The sequence below is a fragment of the Indicator indicator genome, chromosome 4, assembly GCF_027791375.1.
Source record: "Indicator indicator isolate 239-I01 chromosome 4, UM_Iind_1.1, whole genome shotgun sequence".
Classification (NCBI taxonomy): domain Eukaryota; kingdom Metazoa; phylum Chordata; class Aves; order Piciformes; family Indicatoridae; genus Indicator; species Indicator indicator.
In genome coordinates this window covers 46,521,459-46,540,595 of record NC_072013.1, presented here as the reverse complement: position 1 = coordinate 46,540,595, position 19,137 = coordinate 46,521,459, and the positions used below count along the sequence as shown (strand labels likewise).

General features: G+C 40.8%; 1 protein-coding gene across 1 annotated transcript in view; it reads right to left on the bottom strand.

Moving 5' to 3' along the window:
- Positions 1 to 13,409: 13,409 nt before the first annotated feature.
- Positions 13,410 to 19,137, bottom strand: part of LIN52 (lin-52 DREAM MuvB core complex component) — a 50,059-nt gene continuing 44,331 nt past the window's right edge. The window contains exon 6 of the mRNA XM_054400096.1: positions 13,410 to 14,559. Within this exon, the coding sequence (XP_054256071.1) occupies positions 14,504 to 14,559 (56 nt within the window). The 3' untranslated portion in view covers positions 13,410 to 14,503. The remainder of the gene's footprint in view (positions 14,560 to 19,137) is intronic.

Here is a 19,137-nt window from a genome sequence, read left to right as displayed (position 1 = left end):
GAAATTCTGTGCTTCAACCCAAATGTAATACATGGTGCACAAATTACTGATACATGTGCTTAGCTTAATGTGCCTGAGAAGTCAGTCAGCAGAAGAATGCACACAGGTACACAGGCTTTTTATATCATCTCAAACATATTTCATCTTGAAGAGCTTTTAAGTAACTATTCTCTATCAATATCTGGGTTTCAGAAGAGAAGCTGCCTGATCGATTGCCTGGCTCAGGAGTAAGAGGGTTACTGTAATTATCTTGTTTGCAAGAAAAATAAGAACATTTATCTCATTTTAGTTTAGTAGAAGAAATGGCAATCGTGAAAATTTATCATTACCTCAAATGTATTTTTGTTTTGCTGATGAATAAATGTTGAATGAATGACCTTTGTGCTAATATTTTCCACATTATTGCTATAGGAATTTTATATTACATTTTCCACAAAATACTGCTTTTTTTTTTTTCAAGACATTTGACCCAAATAAGAACAAACCACCTTATGAGTCCTGCATTTTAACATTTTGAGGTGAGAGAAGCAAAACCCATCATTTTCCATGCTGTAGAAAACAGACTATTTCTGAACACTTAGCTTACATGCAGCTGTTTATGTTAACATGCAGCAGTGCTGACCTGAATTAAACTGAAGGGTCTCAAGGGGGACCTTATATCCAATTTGTCTGAAGGTGCTGCAAGATACTGTGAAGCACAAGAACCAAAGAGAAGGAAACCTTTCTCTGTACATCACAAAGTCACCAGGAATCCCTGAGAGCAGTTGGTTACTTAGGAAAGAGTAAGCCACCAAGCAAGTTTCTCCTTCCTAGGCTCCACCTCTCTGTGGAGCAAGGACCACAAGCCCAGAGTGGTAAATGTGGGACTGTCATGGGGTTAGCAAATGATCTGTCATCCAACAGTTGGTGCAAGGAAGTAGAAAGTGTGACTAGTCTTTTGACTAATGCACTGACAGTATCTGTTGTAGATCTGGAAAAGTGAGCCTGAGGGAAGGAGTGAGGGGACAGCTGATTCAGACTACTTAGCCACACCTTCTCCTAAAGAAAGACATTTTGAAGTGGTGTAGGTGCTAGACATTAAAAAACATCAGACACACCTTCAAAGCACCAATTCTATTTACTTTGGTGTAACTCTGAGCTGGGATTTATAGCCAGTTTAGCAGGACAGCTTCTCAGAATTTATAGGGGGTGATTACTTAGGCATTTGTTTGATGACTGATCTCCAGTCCAATGCTGGGGCTAAATTAATTTACTGATCTGGTAAGACAGTGTTCTTTTTGTTAGCTTCACTCAGTAATACTAGTATACAAATATGTATGGAGTTTATTTGGATGCTATTCTTATTTCATTTTAGTTCAAGATTTTTCTGAACATAAAAAGCATGTACAAATACCCTCCTGATACTTGGTCAAGAGGCAATAACATTTACCCAGAATGGATACTACAAGGCAAAAAAGCCTGACTGGATTCATGTAAGTTAATGATTTCCACAGGTTTCTTTCACTGACAGCACATTTGGATCGTCAAAGATGTGGCACTCTGCCTGCACATTCACATTTTCAGGACTGGGGCTTGTGATGAAGAGAAGTCTATCCACCCACTACAAGGAAAATGACAAACTTGCCTTTTTTTTTTCTTTTTTAAACCATAGACAACAATTTTTCTAAGTTACAAAAACTAGGAAACTGTCTAGAGATTAAAGGAATTGTGCCATTGATCATTAAAAAGGGAAAAGGCAAATTTAGAGTTCTAAGGAGTAGCTATTGCCAGCAAAATAACAGAATAAAAAAAATGGAAGGAAAAATAATCACTAACCAAGTAGGGATAAGGATAAGAAAATAATTATCAGCACTAGGGATTTATAAAGAACAAATTGTGCTGGAAAAGCATCATTGCTTTTTTTGATACAATTATAAAATTAGTGGATGAAGGCATGATGGATTTGATAAATTTGGATTTTAGTAAAGATTTGATACATAAATCCTACTCAGAATTATTTCAAGTTGGCTTGGCTACATCACCACATAGGATGAAAAATTGTCTGGAGACCTGCAAATAGAGCATAATGATGCATAAAAAGATATTGTGTTGGAGGGAGAGGTCTGCCTCCCAGAGATCAGCAATCAGTTCTGTCCTATTTAACACCTCTTGACATGACACCTGCCTGACAATCAGGAAATTTTGTTAAGAGAGTGCATATAGAAGGACATGTGGGACAGGCCAGCTGGAAATAAAATGAGATCTCAGTAAAAATTCAAGTATCATCCAAACTACAGTATCCAGTCAGGAGGAGGGCCCTAGAAAACACCAGATAAGAATCAGATAAGCAGATAACAATGAGAAGGCAAATTGCAGTGAACAGCATATAAAGAGTGGGACTGTTGGAGTGAAAGAGCTGCAAATGATCCAGTATGGAAGGACCACAAAGCTTTTTCAGTATCTGTGCTCCACATGCACTGTCAACATGGTGCCGGGCAGGTTTTGGTGGTATAGGATGCAGGGACCTATTGCGTGCTGGAGACAAAGCTGCAGTAAGATTTTTCTCCCCAGAAACAGGCAGTGCAGACATTCATGGCGTAGTTGGCCTGATTTGGGAGAAGGGCTTTAAATAGATCCTCATTATTTTTTTATTTTTATTTTTTTTAATGTAAAACCAGGGAAGAAAATGGTAGTAAAGCCAATTAACTGCATTAACAGTAGACATAAATCCCCATTTCCGTAATGTTTTCTCCTTCTCTATCACTCAGTCCATTTGCAATTTCAGCTGTTCACCACTTTATCATACCACCCATCTACAGGTATATGTGGATGTCCCAGTAACTGTGGGATCTGTAGGCCAATTTCAGACAACTTTCTGGAGGGCAGGTAATATCTTTCTCTGTGTTTTTTACATTAAATGACTGACAAAAGAAATTCCAATCACTGCCCATGCTGAAGTGTGAACACATCTTCTGTTAGGCATCAGAGAATCCATAATCTTGAGATACACATCCACAAGGAAAACCACACTTCCCTGTCTGATTCCACTGCTCATGAAACTTCTGCTTTTTTTGTGTGAGGTGTCCCTGCCCATGGCAGGGGGTTGGAACTAGATGATCCTTGTGGTCCCTTCCAACCCTGACTGATTCTATGATTCCTTCCTGCTGGGAACCACTACCTCTTTCTGCTTGCTCCCCTTCTGTTTTGTGTTTTTTTTTTTCCCCATTACTTTTCTTCTTTAATTGCAGTATGCTTTCTTCAGTTGCATTTTCCCCAACCTCCTGCCCATACCTCACTGTCTTTCAAACTGTGCTTTCTTACCTTTCTTGGTTTCTTCTCTTCTGTTTTTAAGTCCCTATTTTTAAATTCTTTCCACTTCCTTGTATTTTTCATTCAGTCTTCCACATCACTCCATTCAGAGTCCTCTCTCCACCAAAACAGCTTGTTAATATTTTGATGCTTGCTAGTGAAACTCCTGTAAACCTTGCACTAATAGGGTAGGCCACTACTAATTGTTGTAAGTTCCTCTCTTTCCAAAACTATTGAAGTAAATGAGAGAAGTGACCTCTCTTTTGCCAAATAGTTTTCTCCCTTGAGAGCTGCAGTGATCACTTTAAATAATATCCTCTGTTAAGGCAGGATCTGCTCCACAGAGCATTAGAGAAAGAGCAAGGATTCAACACAGCAGAATAAGGAAAATGACATTTTTCCTGTCCTGGTCTGTTGGCAAACATTTGCTCTGAGCAAGTGTAGAGCTACATGAAGTCTGCAAAGTAGCACTTACATCCTCTCTGCACGAGTGTGAAAGGCCTGGGAAGGTCAGGATAAGCATCCTACATCAGTGAAGACAACACAATTATTATTAAGATACTCAGAGCTCTCCTAAATGCATGTGTACACCGTGCAAATCGTGGCAGTTAATGGCATTGTGAGAAACCCTCCTTTTTAGTGTTCTTTAGCATTGCATTAATGTTACTTAAAAAAATTTAATTCTCTGAATAGTTCTTATAGGTCTTTTAAAAAAAGGATTAAAATGTCTGTTATTGTACTGTAATTTATTATAATTTAAATTACTCATGCCTGTCAGTTACTTAGGTGCTTGCATTTAGAAAAATATATATTTTTTTTTTAAAGCCACATCTATTTAATGAAACACCAAGGCAGATGGCAAGCAGTGGAAGGGCCACTGGACTGTGGGGACTGTGACTAAGAAGTCAGAGGGTTTGAGCTGTTTGCTGGATAACCTCTATCTAACAAGGCTCTTAATAAGGCTCCAGTTCTGGAGCCCCTATTACAAGAAGGATCTGGAGGTGCAGGAACATGTCCAGAGAAGGGCCACGAGAATGATCACAGAGCTGGAGCACCTCTCCTGTGAGGACAGACTGAAAGAGATGGGGTTATTCAGTCTGGAGAAGAGAAGGCTCCAAGGAGACCTTATTGTGGCCTTCCAGCATCTTAAGGGGGCCTACAAGAAAGCTGGGGAGGGACTTTTTAGGATGTCAGGTAGTGACAGGACTAGGAATGGAGGAACGGAACAAAAATGGACATGGGTAAATTCAGATTGGATGTTAGGAAGAAGTTTTATACCATGAGGGTGGTGAGACACTGCAACAGGTTGCCCAGGGAGGTGGTACAAGCCCCATCCCTGGAGGTTTTTAAGGCCAGGCTGGATGTGGCTGTGAGCAACCTGATCTAGTGTGAGGTGTCCCTGTCCATGGCAGGAGGGTTGGAACTGGGTGATCCTTGAGGTCCCTTCCAACCCTAACAATTCTGAGTCTATGATTCTACGTGTTGGTATCTCTTGTTTTCCTCCTACTCTTTTACTGCTTCATCCATCCACTCATAAGCTCTTGAGAACAAAGACCTTCACCTAATTATGTGTTTTTGTGATTGCCAGCTCAATAACTTTTGGTATGTGCTGAGGTCACTGTGATTTAAATGACTACTCTAATGCAATTAATAAAATGCTACAGAGATGGCCTCCAAAAACCACTCCAGACCACAGGCTGGCTACCTTAAGTAGTAGGTGAATACCAGAAAAGTAGTAAAGGATTGTACCTTTTTCCTCCATCTGCTTATTTTTCACTTCTCAAGTACTGCTAATCTGTATAAGGGATGTTGATTCACCAGAACATCTTCCTCATAAGGACAAAACCCCAACATTTTTTATACTGAGTTGATCCTTATCTGTATTTGGAAATCAGAAACGTGGCCTGATACTGTTTATACAGCAAAGTGACAGGCCAGTAAAATAGAGGTGTAACAAGCAAGCATCCTAACACCTCTTTAGGCAAAGATACTGGTAAAAAGTGGGAAAACCAGCAATGTGTCTTTCTGGAGACTTTTCTCCTGCTGTCTGTGAAGTCCAGTCTCTCAAGGAAGGCTTGACATGGAAAATGTCACCAGCCCTTACTTAAAGAGGTCACTTGACTCTTGGACTTCCAGAACTTGGAAATGGAGGTTAAGTATGATGGTCTTTAGTCTTCTGCCATTGATTTGGAACTCCTCCAAGCCTGAAGCATCTAGGTAAGTGGCCATGCAGTGGCAATCTGCCACCCGTAACAGTAGCTTTTCCTTTTCAGAAACTGGTGTTATGGATCTGTTCTGCTGGGACACTTGAAAGCAGTGGTGATGTGGGTTTCACTGAGCGTCTGCTGGAGAGCCTTGGGTCAGGTGGAGTAATTGCATTCAGATGTTTCTTTCTCTGCATCTTTTTATTTGTGAGGCAGCATAAAAGCTGCCAGCTCACCAGGGTAAGGCAGGAGCAATAAAGCTTTTTTGCCTTTCCTCTCAGGGTTTTAGTAAGAGGATTACATCTCTGCTCCTTCTAGAATAAAATGTCTTTGCAGGGAAGATACTTCTCAAGCCCTCTTTGGAGATCAGTCCCTGCATCAAGACTCCTAAGTTTCAAGCCATCACAGCAGCCAGTAGGAAATGAGTCCCAGTTAAAAGAAAAAGGCTTTACAGCTCTGCAGGAGTAGGACATAAGAGTGTATGATGTACCAGGAAAAGTATCCTTGCTGGGTTCACAGAGCAGAGTTCAAGCTCCAGCCAAGATGGCAGAGAATGTTGCTGGAGCCTTGGGAAGACAGAGCTAACCCTCTCACTGGAAAAGCTTCACCATCAGTGACAAATAACCCAAGAAAGAAGAAAGGAAAACTCCTGTAACTTTAACACTTGACCAAATATATCTGCAAACAGTACCCAAGCATGCATGAGCACATACACTGAGTACATTGTTAAAACAGAGAAAGCAAATTGAAGGCTTTAAGACATAATTATATATTTTCCTGTATCTAGCCCACAGGCACTGATTAATTAAGGACCTTTAGAAGGACCATAATGTCCAAATCAGACTTAATCCCATCATTTTGGAAACATCAACCAGCAATTACTTCAGCAAGTTACTACATTACACTGACCCTCTGGAGTATCCACTGTTCCTCCCTTCTGCTGAAGCTATCTCAGCTGCTGTGACACTATGGACCTGCTCTGGCTCCTGTTCTGTCTCTTTCACCACTCTTCTATGCTCACTGTAGATGGCTTAGATTAATGGCATGAAATCACATTCTTTCTTTGTTTTTAGTCTTTCCTAATGGCCCCTTTGGTCATCATATTCACCTGCCTTAACCTATGTGAATGATTTCAGTTTTGCCTGACTGCCTTTCTGGGGCACAAGAAGCATCCTGGTATGTATGTATGTACATCTTACTTCTCACCTCAGACTGTAAGTGTCCCACCATCCCTGTAATGAGAGAGAGTCTGATTCACCTCCATGTCACCTTTCACCTTTCCAGCTTTCTCCTTCCTGGCCACACCAGGACCTGTGATGATCACAACTACTCACAGGACATCTATTTCTTGATGGCACCTTGAGGCCACAGCAATTCCTCAGGTCTTGCCCTGCTGTCCACTTCCCACCTTTGCAGAGCAGAAGAGGACACTTCACTCTCTGACAGGGCACCAGGGGGAAAGGGATTGCTGGAGCAGCCTGCTGCTGCTGCAGTGCTATGCTCTTTCCCTCTCTCTGTTGACATTTTGATGGTGTTTCTGTCCTTTTGGATGGCTGATGGGTGCATCATATGTAAACTGCTGGCCCCTCGTACACACGTTTGCCTGGCTTGACTAGCAAGATGGTTGGGTTTTGGAAGCACCAAGTGCAGCTGCTGGGACTGCTGGTTGGAGAAACATTTGCCTCCTGAGCCCGTTAATTAGCACAGTAACGGTAACTGTGCTCCATTAGCCAACCCATGTGGTCGAGTCCCCTCCCCGTCCACCAACCTTGCCCTTAATGAGAGCTGGAAGGGGGACACTCACAAAACACTGCCTCAGAATAATATTCGGCTTTGTCCACGCCGGTAACGAGAGCTGACAGGATCACTACGTCCATTTCTCTTCTAATTAGCACACTTCCAGCTCGGCCTGAGCCAGCAGCCAGAGAAAAGCGATCGGACAACCGTACCGAATCACAAACACAAAGAGGCCCATTCCCCGTAATTAGGTGAGACAATCCCTCAGTCTTTTCTCGGCTGGAGCTTGCCGGTAAGACTCTCGCTGTTTTGGTAAGTCCCAGCAACACAAGTTACACGTCTCCCCAGGACACTAATAAGCCCCTAATTGTCTTCCGCTTCACACGGCTCCTACCATAGGTCTGACTTGGGGCAATTCTTCTAACGAGCAGCAGCCAGCGCTCCCTGCGCCGCGGACGGACGGGGAGCCGCCTCTCGGGCACCGTGAGGAGAAGGGGGACAGAAACAGCCAGAAAAGCGACCTGAGCGCTGGGGCCCAGCTACACAGCACAGGGCAGCAGCCATCGCTGTGGATGCGAACCATCTCTGCCCTCTCCCCACCATCACCGTCCACCTGCACGGTGCAAAACCAAGTTCAACTCTCTGGCCTTCCTTCTCCTTTCTCACCGCCAGCAGGACAAAGTACTCATACGCAGAAAGGCACCATCAAAACCAAACACTGGATTGCAAAGATTTGCCTTCAGTGTCTGCCAAGGCTTGCTGGGGACTACACGAAGAGAAATGCAGCACCTGGCATCTGCTTTTCTGCAGTGAGGCCATGCTGTGGGCCTGCCTCAAAGCTCAGGCTGGGAAGAAGCATGGGTGTCAGTGAGACCCTGTCAGTTCCCGTGGAAGGGGACACATACCAGCTCTCACAGGACAGGTTTCTAAAGATTAAAATGATTAAAAACATGAGAACTTGCAGAAGTTGTGAGGTAGGTAGGAGATCCCAGCTCAAACTCCCTGATGAAAACAAGGCAAAGAAAGACACATTCTTTCAGCCTGACACTTTCTTGAGAAATCATCATCAACCAATTTTTCAGCAAAACATTTTCCCTAATTTTTGATGACAAGCCCATTCAGAGCAAAATACCTCAGCTGATCCCATTAAGGATACTCAGGGCCTCCAGATCCCTTTGCCTCCTGCACAGCTGATTACAAACTGATCCCTCCTGCAACAAGCCTCACCAGAAGCAAGTTGTCCCCCAGTTTTACATGAGATACTCCAGTGTCCTAAGCAAGGGGAAGAAACCTATCACAGGGTGGCAAACTGATCCATGAGAAAGACAGGCAGTGGTGATTACCCTGAAAGGCAATTTTTGATAATTATATATAAATTAAAACCAGCTGTAACTAATAAGCTACTTTAATACAGGGGGAGGAAAACAAAAGAACCAGGCAGCCTGAGGGGCCATGCCCCACTTGGGTCACTCTGCTGCTCTCTTGTCCCTCATTCTCCTGAATGATGAGCCTTCTTCCTGCCTTTTCTAAGATCACCTGCTGCATTATGGGCTACTGCACTAAGTGGAAGATGGCAAATGGCAAATTCTCTAAATTCTCTAAAATTCTGTGAGTACAAGGAAAGTTGTTAGATGTGCCTGGTGTTTTTAGGCATCCAAGTGCCTGCAAGCACAAAATTTAATTACCCTATATTATTAAGCCTACTCATCAGCTACTGGCCACAGAGCAAGCCTTTCAAGTGATACAGAACCAAGTCAAGTACTTTGTCCCCCCAGAGATCTGGTCAATAAACAAGGTGCAAGGTCATTCTTATTACCCACTTTTTCTACTAGCAATTAAGTAAGGGCTTTCAACCTCAGTCCTCTTCCTCTTTTCTGTTCCTTACTGAGGTGTCTGTAACAGAGACAGGCAGGGAGCGTTCTGGCTTCACTGGTCACTGATCTGTATTATAGGAATCAGCAGGCAGGCCAGAGGTCAGCCACACCAACCCAACAAGAAAACGCCTATTCTGTACACGCATCAGCTGCCTGGAGTCAGTCATCCTGCTCAAAGGGGCATGATGGAAAAGGTCAAGTCTAAAAAATGGTCAGTTTTAGCGGATGATAAAGTCAAAATGTGAAGAAATCCTGCCATGCTGAAAATCGAGCACAATCCAAATAAAAAAGGCATTGTTGCACATGTTCTATGTGGAATGTGGATGACACTCTACAGAAACTAGATCTCTCCATTCCTCTCTGGCCACTTAAGCTTTTTTGTATCTTTATGCAGACTTCAACCAATTGGTCACAACTGACTTCAGGATTTTGCATTTCAGGTCCTCCCAAAAGAAACTCCAAATACTGATGTAAGGATTAGCTTGCATCCAATCCTTACATCTCTAGAGTAGCTTTTATTCCAAGAATCACAGTGTTACATAAACCCAAAAGGATTCAGTCTTTTTAATTTCTTTTTCCTTTCCCTTATTTTTCTGTATTTTTACTGTTTTTTTTTTTTTCTTCTCTTGCCTTTTTACAATATCAAGGTTCCTCTCTTATCAGGGCAATGTATATTTGGAATCACACATACATTAGCTTTGGAAGTATTTGGGACACTGGCTGATTTATATATTGGGATGTGCATCTAGGAAGCACAAGTCTGGATATTTCTGCAGAGGGAAAATTTTACTCTAGTGATGACAGAAATGTGTTCACAACATTTTCATTTGTTGTTCTAATCACTTCCATTCAGGTCAGTTTGTTGGTGCAGGGGAAGCTTTCTGTTCAAGTGTGATTTGTCTTTCAATGAATTATTGTCTTCTATAGAGACTGATTATTTAATGACTTTTGAAAAAATGTCAATACAGAATGGCACACGAAACTGGGGGGAGGTACAACGCTACGAAGTGAAGATTATTTTCCTGTTCTATTAAGTTTTCATGTCATGTTCAGATAGTTCGAAGTTGTGATGCATTTCCCCATTATGAGTACTCTTGTTGCCTGGGGTTCCTCCTTAGGAGGAACTTAAGAGTAAATGTGATAGAGGCATTTCAATCATCCTCAAGATCCTACCTCTGGTGTTTTGAATGACTGCTGGCTTTAGGAGAGCACATGGATCAGTCTGTGGATTTTCTGCAATAGTAATTTGTGAGCTGTCTTTTCCTATCGATTGCATATGCCTAAAAATTGATAGTAAGCTTACAAATATTACAGAAATGTTTATGCAGTGTTACTGAACTTGTGGAAGGATAGGAGGCCAGGATTTCAGACCATGTGACAAAGATGTAATTTATCTTTTTTATGTACTGCATAGGTTGATGGTGGAATTCCCCAGTATCACTTCCTCAACGTGAAGTGGTTGGCATAACTGTCATCGTGATTTGGAAAAAGTGCTGTTTGCCCAAGACATGTTACTGTGGATGAAGATGAAGTGGGTGAGATCAGCTGCATGCACAGACTGTGCATACAGAAGTGATGATCCTTTTCTTAGAACACTCAAAACAGGATTTAGCCCACAATGATGTGGGAGAAAACAGCAGAGGAACAAAACACAAGCTGTAATTAGGACTTACACACCTCCACAGTATGCTCACACTCTGAATACTCCTCAGTTTTGATTATGCCAACTCAGTCTCTGATGGAAAAGAGACAATTGAACATTGTGAACATAAGGAAGGTGAACATAACCATGGATCCAAAAACACAGCAGGAGCTGAAAAATCATGACAAGTACATGTACAGCAAAGAAGAAAAAAAACCCCAAACAACTATTTCCAACAAACTTAAGGTTGAAAATGGAGTTACCAGGTAAGAAGGTTTAAAACAAACAATGAGTTTCCCCCCCATTCTTTGTATAACTGAATTATGGAACTCGTTGTCCAGTGCCACTTTAGAGGCCAAAAGTACATGTATATTAGAACTAAGATAAAGTTATGGAGGGTAGGGTCTACTGTGGACCAGAGTCAACTAAAAGAGATTGCTGGATGCTGTGTAAGTTACCCTAAAGCAAAATCATTTTGTGTAAGCCTTTTGTTTATGTCCTTCCCTAGCTTTCTACAACTGTTTATAATCAAAGAGAAGATTACAGATAAGACAGGCTTATGAGCTGACTTGCAATGGCACCTTACATTTTTACGTAACACAAAATTCAGTAAATTAAACCAGAGTAAGATTCAAACATTACCTCCAAGTTGGATTGGTCGGTTTTCACCGATCTGTTCTTTCTAGGTGACTCGATGAGGGAAATATGAAGCAAGGCTGATAACTGTGGGTCATAGGATTGTTCCAAAATTGTTCATTTTTATAATGACAGAACACTGACTTAAATGGAATGTTACATTATTCTGTTACCACTGCAACTAGACTTCTATTTTGATAATGATGAACATAACAAACAAGAACTTGTTTTCAGTTGGATTAAATAGCAAAGCATTTGATACTCCAAGAATGCAGTGAATAGCCTTTACAACTGAATATATGCAACACTGGCACTTAAAGGAACTAAACACATACTGGGTTTATTTCCAAGGACCTCACAGTAACATTTAACATACCAGCACAGGAAAACACTTTATAAGGCAATGCATTAACCTCATCAATATTACCAAACCTTGAGTTTCTTATACTCTTCATTCTCATCATTGAACAAAACTTTTTTTTTTCCTTTAAAAGAACCAGAGGGGTATCAGCAAGAAAAAGTCACCCTGATTTTCTTCTATAGATAGATACTGCAGGAATATCAAGGAAGGACATAATTGAAAGAAAAAAAAACCCAGGGTTCAAAAGGGTATGAAAACCCTTTGGATATTGCCAAATATTTATTTACTGGTGGGAATGGAGCATTCACAGGCCAAACCCTTAGGTGGTGGTAGAAGTGTGAAGAAGAGCTTGTGAAAGAATATTGCCTAGAGGGCTAAGAAAATGCTTTTGCATCTCAGAGGGCTATAAGCTTTGTATTTGTTTATTATCAACCCACAAAACAATAACAAAGTACAATTCTCTGGCTAACAAACAAAAACACATAGAAGTATGACCAATAAAAAAACCCCAAACATCACTGACTCATCTCTACAGATGACAAGTACAAAGCTAATGAATATCACATTCTAAAGCATGTTACATGGCTTGCCCTATAGAAGATAAACACTGCATATGGTATGGTGAAAGCGTGGAGTTTTTTGGGTTGTGTGGGGGGGTTGGTTTGGCTTGTGATTTTGTTTGCTTGTTTTAAGCAAAAGCAAAAAACCTCATATGTATGTTACTAAAAACTACCTAAAGTTTTAAACTCCTTACTGAATATATCAGAAAATTTACATATACTTCTGTATCTTCTCTTATACTTCTCCTCCTTTCAGCTCTCAGTTCCTTAAGGTGTTGGCCCAACAAACCTCTATAAAATGCACAAACTCATATCAGTGATAAAGATAAATTCCATTATGTCGTATATGTGTACACATTATATACATAGTATATTCAAAATGTATAATTTAATACTTAAAGCTACATCAATATCAGTTTGCACCAGCAGTTTTTTCCTCTGTCTCTGAATTACCACTTTCAGCTTCTCTTCACATGCATCTGTCTTAACTCTCACGTTCTCAAGGGATGGCAGTGCTGTTAAGCTCAGCCCTGCATAAACTGTGAAGTACAGACAAAAAAAATCCATTAAATTTAAAATCAAACTACTTACGTTGCTAAATATTCAGTGCTTGTGATAGGTCTGAGATGAGGGATTTAACTGCTTATTTAACAGGAGCTGTCCAAAATGAGCCTAGTTCTGACCAGTAATAACCAAGACCACCGACTGCAAACCAAAAAGCCCATCAGCACTTTAGAGAAAACTCAGAGAATTCTATTTGATTGAAAAAATCTCCTCCTCTGATTGTACACACACCTGAAAAGAGTCTCCTCTTTCTGTGAGGACAGAAAAATGCAGTGCTCTAAGGGCAGCCTGTTACGTGTGCTGTTTCCAACTCACTTCTCTCCTCACATGTGACTGCAGCCTGGAAATCCACAAGTTTAGGAAAGCCTGTGCGCTAAAAATAACATTTCTAAATAGAGGAAAAAACCCTGCTCTTCATCCAATGTTTCTATATTGTACTGTACTCTAAAAAGAGCACACTAATGCTTAAGAAGTTGTTTTCTAGGAAAAAAAAAAAAAGAGAATGAAATGAAAAAAAATATTCTCTTAAATAAAAAAAGTCTGAATGTGCTGCTCCTTACCTCTTCTCAGGGGTGAACAGGCAGAAGTGTGTTAACAGATGGACAAAGCACGTAACTGTAGATGAATAAAGTCCAAAACTGTGTGCTGAAAGAGACTAAGTCACAAAATATTCTGTGTCTTAAAATTTCTACTTTTGTAAGGGAAGAAAATTCTCTGGTTGCTGTTTTGTAAGTAGTTAAAAATACCACAAAATGTTATTTTCAGAAATGTTAATGTTCTGTTTAAGCAGATCATCCTCACAATGTGTCCCTGCTTGGGGGCAAGGGATCACCACCTTTCACATTAGCAACTTTCCACTTCATACAGAGGTAGAAACTGAAGAGAATTGCCATGGAGTGACAAAGCTGTTTCTTTGTGTACTGGCAGAAGTTTCTGTAAGGATATTTTCCTTTGTGATAGAGCAACATCTCTTACTCCCTTATGGTCTTGATTTCATTAGAGAACTGCTTAGTGCTGAGATGAAGGTCCTGGTACACCAGAGGTGTGGAGGTCCTCCTTAGGCCTACAGACATGCTTCTCTGTAGGCTGTAACTAGAACTGAATGCACAGTCTGCACTCAGCTTCCACGCTAAAAACATATGCTCCTGCTGAACCAGTGCTATTTGTGAATCTGCACCCCAAAATCTGCTGAAGTCTTTTAGCACAGAAGTTGCACAATGGAAATCAATGCATCTAAGGCAAAAAAAAAAAACCCACACAAAGGGTCAACGCTTCATGATCGGTACTGGCCAGTCTCAGATCTGCTGTGTACTGCAAACAGGTGCTGCCACTGCAGGCAACTGAGCAAGGACACTGTGACTATTCACTTTGAATAGGTACTTAAACCAGGTAACTTCATCACAGCATGTCAGGGCCAAGTCCTCCTATTGGACATCTTATGGTCAGATGAAGTCCAAATTCCAAGGCAACCAATTGCAGGCCTCTCCCCTGCGAAAGGATGAGCTGTGGAAGCAAAAAGAGATGTTTGCTTCTGAAGGTCTACAGCAAGAGCTTTGTACTTCATAGAAGTTCTGGGGTTCAACTGGATCCACAGTACGTAAAATGGGGTATTTCTGTCCAAACTCCAGATGTGGCAGCTACTTTTTGGGTTTCTCTAGGATATTCAGGAATTTCCCTCGAGTCATTTCTCTAGCTGAAATCAAAAGGGAGGAAAAAGAGATCAATTTTTTTTTTTAAAGCCAAGAAACCAAAACAATGATATAATTTACAGATTTTAACCATAGGATAAGAAATTCATTTAGATTTGTGCTTATATCAATAGTGAGTAAGGATTTTTAACTTCTTTAAAGTGGAAAATAAATAAAACTGCATTCCATCTTGAATTTCTGACAATACTAGAAATGCAGGCAGGACCTGGAATCTTCTAAACTCAGCAATAATTTGCACAGGCTGTCTCATTACATAGTATCTATGCTTTCTATTCCTACTGCATTATGCTCTCACAGCAGCTCCTCTTCTCTGCACTATCCATCTCTGAATGGTGTAATCCAGATCTCCATCACTCTGTCTCACAGCAATTGTTCCTGGATGTTATAATCCGTCAGAGATTATGGAACTCTCACTTTCTCCATTTCAGGATTATTGGTCCCTGGATACCATGATCTTCAACAGAAATTAGACAGCATTTTCTCTCCTTCAGCAGTGGCAGTCCCTGGATGCTGTAATATAATGGGGTTTATATTCCTTCAATGCAGTTCATATATGGATAGCGTAATAAAGTTAAGTTTATAGAGCTTTGGTCTTCTCTCTCTCTCTGCATTGTCAGTCCTTCGATGTTTAATACAGCCAAGGCAAGGTTTATATGTCTCTTTCTCACTCCTGGCACCATCAATCTCTGGTAGCTGTATTACAGCAGGGTTTACACAGCCACTTTTCTGCAAGAGATGTTTCTGACTTGTGAGCCTGTAAGATCACAAACTGGCAGAGCAGCCCTAATACTGTCTTTGTCTTGCAATAACAATACATGCATCGAAGAAAACATGATTAGCAATTCAGTCCTGGAGAAACACAATCTTCCCTCCAGTGTTTCCCTTCATTTCTTCTAAATAAAGGTATAAGCTTTGTGCTGGCATTCAAACCATGGAGGGTTTTATGCACAGGACTGATGATGATAACATGCATATGTCCCACACCTTGCCTAGAAGGACTCTGGAAAGAGACAGGATTTCATTTTCTGGTTCATCCATTCAATTCCTGACCTATCTACAGTGAGGAACAACAGAAATGACAATTTCATGAGGGTTTGTTCCTGATATTGGATCTTCTTTTGACATGACTCATTATCTGTTAGAACAGAACTAAAATGTAACAAGAATTTTCAGTTTAAAATATTCAATACACACCCTCAGTTAAAGACATCTTGTTATTCACCTAAAAGTTAGAATTTGTGCTTTAAAGCCTCGTCTTTAAATTATTACCTTCTAATTTGTCTACCCAAAATTGTTCCACAAAGCATTGACATCAACAAGATCTCTGTAAAACAATGAGTGCTATTGTGAATGGTCTAGTGCATGTTGGTGTTCATAGGCTGCAAAATCCACTGAACATGCTTCAGACTGGCTGCAGATTCAAGCAGATTGCTGCATTATTCGATTGGTTCATGCCTCCAGCTGTGAATTATATCATCTGGGATCCATTCCCAACTCTGCTTCTGATTCACAGCGTGAAATACCACAAAAGTACTCATTTGTATCTCTACCTTCCCTTTTGCGAAGTAGCTTGGATCTCTTAAGCGCTGCTGAAGTGACACACAACTAGAAGGTGCTGCAAAAGTGATCATTATTTTATCAGGAGCTAAGTTGTTATGCACAAAGAACATGATTAAATAGAAATGCAGGTTTTAAAAAATTTCAGCTAGGACTAAATTTTTCAGCACCAGTTCTTTGTCACCTCCCTGCCTCACACCATCCAAGATGCATGGTTTTAAAACGGTCTTAACGGAGAAGGCACAAAGCCAAACTGTAGTTGATGGAGTGGAAAGTTTTCAGGAGTGCAAGTCCCATATAGGAGATATACGAATGCATGACAATTCTGTTCCCCCGAAGAGGGTTGCACCCTATAAATCAGCCAGAGAGCATAGACTCCTGTGCACTGAGTGAAAATTACTGTGGGTTGGGGGTTGCTCCAGAGCACGTGCCCTCCTGTTCACTTGTCATCCGAGATGTTAACATTTCTGATTAATTCACAGACCTCTCATTTTATTCTTCATTCCTTTATCCTTGCTATCCTGTTCTGCTGCAGCTTAAAGATTCTTACCAACCTGCTACAATAATCACCACCCGCTTCCCCCCCCAACCTGGTGAAATTGTTTAGTGATGCCAACCGCGCTTTTAATTTGCAAGACATCAGACACAGAGGTAATTTATACCAACATCTGTTCATTTCTGACTTCTGAAACAAACTCGCACATGCTGCTACAAAATCCCATTAGGAGCAGGAGACAGCCTTCTGCTATTCTGTATTCCTCTTCTCCTCACATACTCAGGCTTTATTTTTAGAGATATGATGCCAAACCGAAAAGAAAAAGGGACCTTACATCTTTGTGGATGTACTAAAGTGGCCAAGAAATAGCATTCTCATATCACATACACCACCCCCCCCCAAAAAAAAAAAAAAATCATAGCCAAACTAAAGGCAAGTTTCCACAACATTAGCAATCTTGTTTTCCCTGCTTCAGCTACTTCTCTTATCTGCCCAAGAGCTACAGTTCAATGTGTTCCTGGTAAACACAGGCCAAATACATATTACATGCTACTGCATTCAAACATCTTGGCTGTTCCTTCCCCTTTGTTCCTCTTTAATCTGCACTGGAGTATGATTCGAGCTTGGGTTTTGTACAGAAAAGCCTCTAATATTAAACTGACTGCTCTGCTCAGTATTGCTTCTGATAAATGAATTCTTAATAATGGGAGTATCATTTCCAATGGGGCCTTCTGGAGCTGGCTGGAGTGAGGGAAGGGCTTGTGAATGAAGAAACCATCACCCACATTCTAAATATGATTGCAGTCTAAGAGAGACAGTAAAACCTGCCTGAAGCAACTACCCAAGGGACCAGGAGAAGCCAGTTGCATAGCAGATAGAAGTGGATTTTTTAATTAAAGGGTTGGACAAAACTGTAGTTAAAACCTTAGGGATTCTTTCTTTAAAATGGTTGCTTTAACCACAGACTTCAAGTGAAGAGAGGGCTCAAGCACAGGTTTCATGGTACCAGCAAACAGGCATTACAGAGGCTGTGCAGCAGGAGACAGAAACATGAATCTCCATGTCAAGTCCCAGCTACAACCTTGCCCACACTGTGCATCTACTACAACTGAAAAACCAACAATGGATACAATCACAATAGCTTGCATACAAATTAATCTCACCTGCCAGGGAGGAGGAAAAGGATACTGAAGACCATAGAAAAACCACTTTAAGATGTTATCAGCACTCCTTGCAATGGAAGTTGAGTGCTTGAATAGACTTTTTCAGGGAGGTGTATTGAAAATGGTATCAAGCTATCATAATTAAGAGAGAATGCTGTACTTTGTGAATTCAGTTTGTTGCCTGGCAAGATCTGCCAAGCAGATCTCAAGAACAGGTACCGAGAGGGAAAGGCTGGGGCTGAAAGGAGACATTTCTACTTGATAGGGGAGCAGAATAAGGTTTAATATAATCTCCTCTTTAGAACTTCAATCCCTCAATCCCACATTTAGCCTTGTTGCCTGGGGCTCCTTTTCTACTACAATTGTCCCCAAGTTGCCTCTCCACAGTAAATTTCGTGGTTGCTGGTTGAAAAGATTCAGTAGTACAGATTGATTTCCTACAAGTGAGGAGATGAGGGATTACCAAAAGCAGTCCTGGTTAACAAGATTGGCTGCAGAATCTCCTGCTAGAGCAGCCCACTCTGCCAGTGCTTTGCATCCTTTCACTATGACATATGGGTTTCATTACACAAAGATTTTCCTGATTTTAACTTGGAGGCGATTACATTGGAAACTCAGAGCTATCTTTACATCTGTAGCAATTTAAAGGTTAAGTAACTTTTAATCAAATGACAAAGACTCAATTTTTCCTCGATTGAAAATGAAAACTGCTGTTCCGGATATTCCTTCTGGTGACAATTTAATTAGAAAAAAAACAAACAAACAAACAAACAAACCACTGCAGCAGAGATTGGGATCCAGGCTGATTGCTCCCCATAAAAAGCCTTCTCACACATGGGATGGCACAGGACATACTGTGCCACAAGGCCTGGATAGCCAGGAAATAACGGAAGGATTTACCACTATGAAATCAGCAACGAAAAGAGTGATTTACATTTATATAAGCAACTTTCATCCCAGAGAATCCCTAAGCAACACCATATACGTCCAGGCTTTTTAAACTTAATGTACACTTAAATGCAAAAGCATAACACACTTGCTGATGAAGTCTATGTAAAAGATGTATGTGGCAAACTCTATTTATAACACATTCATCATGATCATTATAATCTTCTGCTCCTTACAACTCTGTACTTACCTAAAAATCTCAAAACAAAGCCTGTGAGCATCTTCAACTCACAGATACTTTAAAATGAAGTCAGCTGCTACAGAAGCACTTCCTTGCCTCTGAGATGTACAATTTAATGGGACAAACTTGCCTGTACTCTTCCTCTGACCTGAAAATGTATTAGTATTTAAAGTCTTACTACTAAAAACCCCCTTGAAATACAATTAATGCCTGTGAA